We start from the raw sequence: 5,000 nt of genomic DNA on the forward strand, positions 1-5,000 counted from the left end.
TTCATTCTTGTAGGTATAACATAGGCTAGGTAACTCAATTAGACCCATTAACCCCCCCCCCTTCATTTGGGATGGTCCCCATAACTCAATGGCTCCTAGAAAATGCTGTGCTTTTTATCTTCATTTTTTTGTGTATGTATGTGTGTGTGTGTGTGTGTGTGTGTGTGTGTGTGTGTGTGTGTGTGTGTGTGTGTGTGTGTGTGTGTGTGTGTGTGTGTGTGTGTAAAATGTCTCTGCACAGAGATGGCTCTACTGGCACTTAGCCACAAAGGAGTCAATTAGTAGCTCTTGTGACCTTATCTGATTTCACCTCTCCTTGAATTGGCGGGAAAAACAATTTTTTTACTATGAATATTGATGGTGTTATTTTGCTATGAGTATCGTTGGTGTTATTTTTATTATAGACATAATTAATATAATGTTACCTAAATTAGTAACAGCAATATAAGATAATGTAAAATATTTTTGTAAATCAAGGAAAAGGGCAAACAGGTGAGACAGAGACAGGCAGTACACATTATTGGCTCATTGGTGCCTTAGTACAAGTGTAGCCATCGAGGTGTAAACACAATTAATAAAGTAAACTCACAATGGGCATGACATGTATGTACATGCCACTCCCATCAGATTTGGGTTAACAATATATGCATAAGCATGTAGCCTTCATACCTATATTAAACTAAATCTATGACCTCCAGTGCTAAAAAAAAATAGGAAAATATAAAAACCACATTTCAAAGAAAGACAATCTATATTCATAAAAATATCTTTTAAAATTCAAAATTTTAACATGAAAATTGATGTAATCAGAACAGTATATCAAATAATAAGTAGCACAATAAAATGATGAAGGTAACAACATACCTTTATATACAGTAATATAATTATGGATTAATTATGGATTACAAACTCAACAATACCATAAATATGATTTTTTCACAAACTAAAATATTTACAGCACAAAATAACATAACATCATATCTAAAATGCATTCAAGTATTGCATAATGACAATGGCATATTAAAAAAACTTGAGGTTCTATAAGAACAATAACAATAAGTGACTAGACCATTTGTGCACGCTCTTTCTTGTGCAGTTCACAAATATGCCTGAGTTTTGTTCACTGGTTTTACAGCAAAACTTAACAAAAGTCATGCAACTGAATTAGACATCAACAGTCCCCGTTTTCACCTTTGCTGCATAACTACGTCCATGATTATTGTTGTTCAGCTCTGCTAGAGTAGTGGGGTAAGATACAGGAAGAGAAAAAAATGATTCATTGTTTCCTGTTGCAATTATATCATTACAAGTCTTTGACTTAACTACTTGCAAAGGGGTATTACATTTGATACTACTGACTGAACTGGGAATGTGAATGCCATTAAGAATGTATCTTACATTATCTTGAACTGGACTTGGATAAGCTCTTACTCTGTTTTCAATTTCTTTTCCACCAGTTACTGCCCATGACGTAGGTGAAGATGGAACATGGAAAGATGGTAAAGAACTTAATGATAAAGCTTCAAGTCCAGCTGATGGTGTAGTTGGAGTTGGGGAATCACGTTTAAACTCCGCAGATTTTTCAGATCTATATGTATCAGGAGATGTTGAAGGGTAAACAGTTGTGCTAATTACAATATCTGGTGTAAAAATATTACTTTCTCTAATGGCTAAGCTTGTGGGACGAGTACTGTTAACTGGATTTACATTTCTATCTGATTCTTTTTGTTTTTCTTCCTTTTTCTTTTGATTACTTTTGTCAACTGCAAGAACATTTAAATGCTGCAGACAATCCTGTAAGGCTATGACTGTTGCAGGTATCTCATCAGTATTTCTGGGAGGAATTATGGATAACTTGCTAAATTTTTCAAGAACATCTGGAGTATGTGGAAGCTCTTTTACTCTGTTTGCCATCTTTTGTTGACGTTTTAATCTTGCCTTCTCACGTTTACTAATTCTACTAAAGCTTTCCTCTTGTTCTTTAGATTTCAAATAAAAGGACCCAACATCATCACTAGTTGGTGTAAAAGTATTTCCCGTGCTTGTTGGAGTGACTGGTGTGAGTAATGGGGTAACATTGCTTGGTGTTCCAGGAGTAACAGGAGTTGGACAGCTGACAGAGGACTGCAAGTATGAGATCAACAGCCGGCACAAGTCCCGTTCCTCTTCATATGGTTCTCTGCTTGCTTCATATTCCTCCCTGGAACAAATAAAATGAAAGATAAAAAAAAAAAAAAGAAAGAAAAAAAGAAAGAAAGAAAAAAGAAGACAAAAAGAATATATATGTTTTAAAAAATTATACTACATACTTATGCAAGGAATGGAAAATCTACCAGCCACAGTTTTGAGGCCAGCTGTCTATTGTGATTTAAGTTTATTAATTTAGATGTGTTTATATATATATATATATATATATATATATATATATATATATATATATATATATATATATATATATATAATTTTTTTTTTTTTTTTTTTCCCTTCCTTCCTTCCCCCCCCAACAGCCATTTATTCCACTACAGGAAATAGACCTCTCTCAATTCATTATATATATATATATATATATATATATATATATATTATATATATATATATTATATATATTATATATATAAAATATATATGATTTATATATTATATATATATATATTATATATTATATTTATATATATATATATATATATATAATATTATATATATTATATATATTTATATTATATATATATATATTTATATTATATATATATATATATGTATATATATTATAATTTTGTTATATATATATATATGTATATATATATATATATATATATGTATATGTATATATATTATATATATATAGTATATTATATATATATATATATGTATATAAAAAAAAAAAAAAAAAAAAGGAATCAATAAATAATAGGATTTGCTAGAGTGGTTTTTATATGGACAATGGGTGCAGGACTGTATACAAATACTGTAGTCATGGGTTTTACTTGGTGGTGGGTCATGGACAAGGATCATTTTCAAAGATTCTAGGGAAGATTTTCAGTGAGTTCAGTCCATTTTATGCAAACTTCTGCTTATCTTAACTATCTGAAGAGCTTTCTCATTTCAAAGTTGATAATCATGGAAATCTCTATACTTCATTTTTAATAACAACAACATACTTTAATTCATTGATACTCACCATAATCTCCTTTTCTGTTCTTGGCGCTCTCTGATCTGATCTTGTCGCATGCGTTTCTTTTCCACAATACGTCTTTGTCGTGCTGCTTGACTTTGTTGCTTTTGTGCTAACCAGGCTTGTTCCAAACTTGGTCTTAGTTGTCTAAGGTTTTCAATGGCTGAAAAAAGTTGTTATAATTTAGAATTTCAATTTAATATTTGGTACTTTAGATGAAGAAGAAATATTCAAGAATGAAACAAAGAAAGAAAGAAGAAAAATACAGATTTCCATGTAACTGAATAGGTAAAAGCAAAATAGCAACAAAGCTGTTACATGGATAAGTAAAGACTTAATATCAACGAAAATGTTACAATCTGACTATTAAGTATAAAGAATTAAATAAAAATGTTGATTAATATTCAAACCAATTGTGTAATGCTTAACATTAGGAAATGCACAAACAATAACTCAATCTATATATTAAGGCAAAGAAAGAAAGAAAGAAAGAAAGAAGAAGAAGAAGAAGAAGAAGAAGAAGAAGAAGAAGAAGAAGAAGAAGAAGAAGAAGAAGAAGAAGAAGAAGAAGAAGAAGAAGAAGAAGAAGAAGAAGAAGAAGAAGAAGAAGAAGAAGAAGAAGAAGAAGAAGGAAAAAAAAAAAGAAAAAAAAAAATCCATAACTTACCTTTTTTATTGACAGACAAAACCTCTCTAAGTTGTGCCATTTCCTTCTTTAGTTCATCTTCCTTTTCATATAATGCTCTGATTTTTGTGAAATTGCTATTTCTTTCATCAATGAGCCGTGTCCTCTCAGCTCTATACTTTTTGTTCTCAGCCTGAAATGAAATTACAGGAAAAACTTTACAATTCAATTAATGACAATATATACTGTGTTTTAAGGTCTAATTATATGCAAAACAAAATGATCTGCTTGGACAAAAATATACAGTAAAGTTTAGCATTATAAGTCTATTCAAGTTCTCAATTATTTTTCAAGCTTGAAAAAAGAAACAATATCAAACCTAACCTGTTTGGCTTCATATTCTCGTAGAGTTCGAATGGATCTCTGAAGCATTGAAATTTCATTTAAAATTTTCTGCTCCTCTCTAGGTTTGTAACTGTTGTTCCGCAACTGATACTCTAGTCTGTCTATATTTTCATGGATCTGTTTCACACTGTGGTATCTCAGCTGAAATAAAAATATTGTCCTTGTTATAAATTAGAACATTATTACAATTAACTCATGTATTATATATCAAGAAAAAGAAGAAAATCATCTTTCCCAATCTAATAAGCCTTTAAATGAAAATTCACCCAAAGGATTAAACAGGGTCACAGTACCTTTTGTTTTAACAATGTGACTTCTTCTGATTTTGCATTAATGGCTTTGTTAGCCTTGTTGATTTCCTCCTGCAACATATCTTTTGCTTTGGTCAAGGGTTCCTTCTTTTCTCGGACTCTTTTGAGTTCTTCACCTAGCTTTGTCTAAAAGGGAAAAATCAAAAATTAATTCTGGTAATCAGAATCTAATATAAAGAACCTCTATTACCATAAATAATTTAATTATGTCCAGCAATTATCAAACAAAACACATTCATTAACAACTTACAAGTTCCTGAGATTTGCCACTGATCAGTAAATTGTGTGTTTCCAGCTGGTCATTGTACTCCATCTGCGTCATCTTGGCTTTGACATCTTCTGAAAGCGAGAGAAAAAGGTCACTAAATGAGAAAATTCTGTAGAACTATCTAGCAAATATGTACTTATTATCTTACTAATAAATATTTGGTCAATTACACAGAATCTGCATACATGAAGAGATATAGAGCAAAACTGGGCTAAAACA

General features: G+C 30.6%; 1 protein-coding gene across 2 annotated transcripts in view; it reads right to left on the reverse strand.

The window, feature by feature from the left end:
- Positions 1 to 732: 732 nt before the first annotated feature.
- Positions 733 to 5,000, reverse strand: part of LOC119580984 (LIM domain only protein 7-like) — a 7,035-nt gene continuing 2,767 nt past the window's right edge. Inside the window, exons 2-7 of one of the 2 annotated variants that reach the window (XM_037929237.1) lie at positions 4,764 to 4,852; positions 4,496 to 4,639; positions 4,182 to 4,343; positions 3,840 to 3,990; positions 3,179 to 3,335; positions 733 to 2,200 (exon numbers count right to left, since the gene is read on the reverse strand). In XM_037929237.1, coding sequence (XP_037785165.1) covers positions 1,165 to 2,200; positions 3,179 to 3,335; positions 3,840 to 3,990; positions 4,182 to 4,343; positions 4,496 to 4,639; positions 4,764 to 4,852 — 1,739 coding nt within the window. In that variant the 3' untranslated portion in view covers positions 733 to 1,164. The remainder of the gene's footprint in view (positions 2,201 to 3,178; positions 3,336 to 3,839; positions 3,991 to 4,181; positions 4,344 to 4,495; positions 4,640 to 4,763; positions 4,853 to 5,000) is intronic. The other variant, XM_037929236.1, reaches the window with a different exon arrangement.

This window comes from Penaeus monodon, chromosome 14 (genome assembly GCF_015228065.2).
Source record: "Penaeus monodon isolate SGIC_2016 chromosome 14, NSTDA_Pmon_1, whole genome shotgun sequence".
NCBI classification, from domain to species: domain Eukaryota; kingdom Metazoa; phylum Arthropoda; class Malacostraca; order Decapoda; family Penaeidae; genus Penaeus; species Penaeus monodon.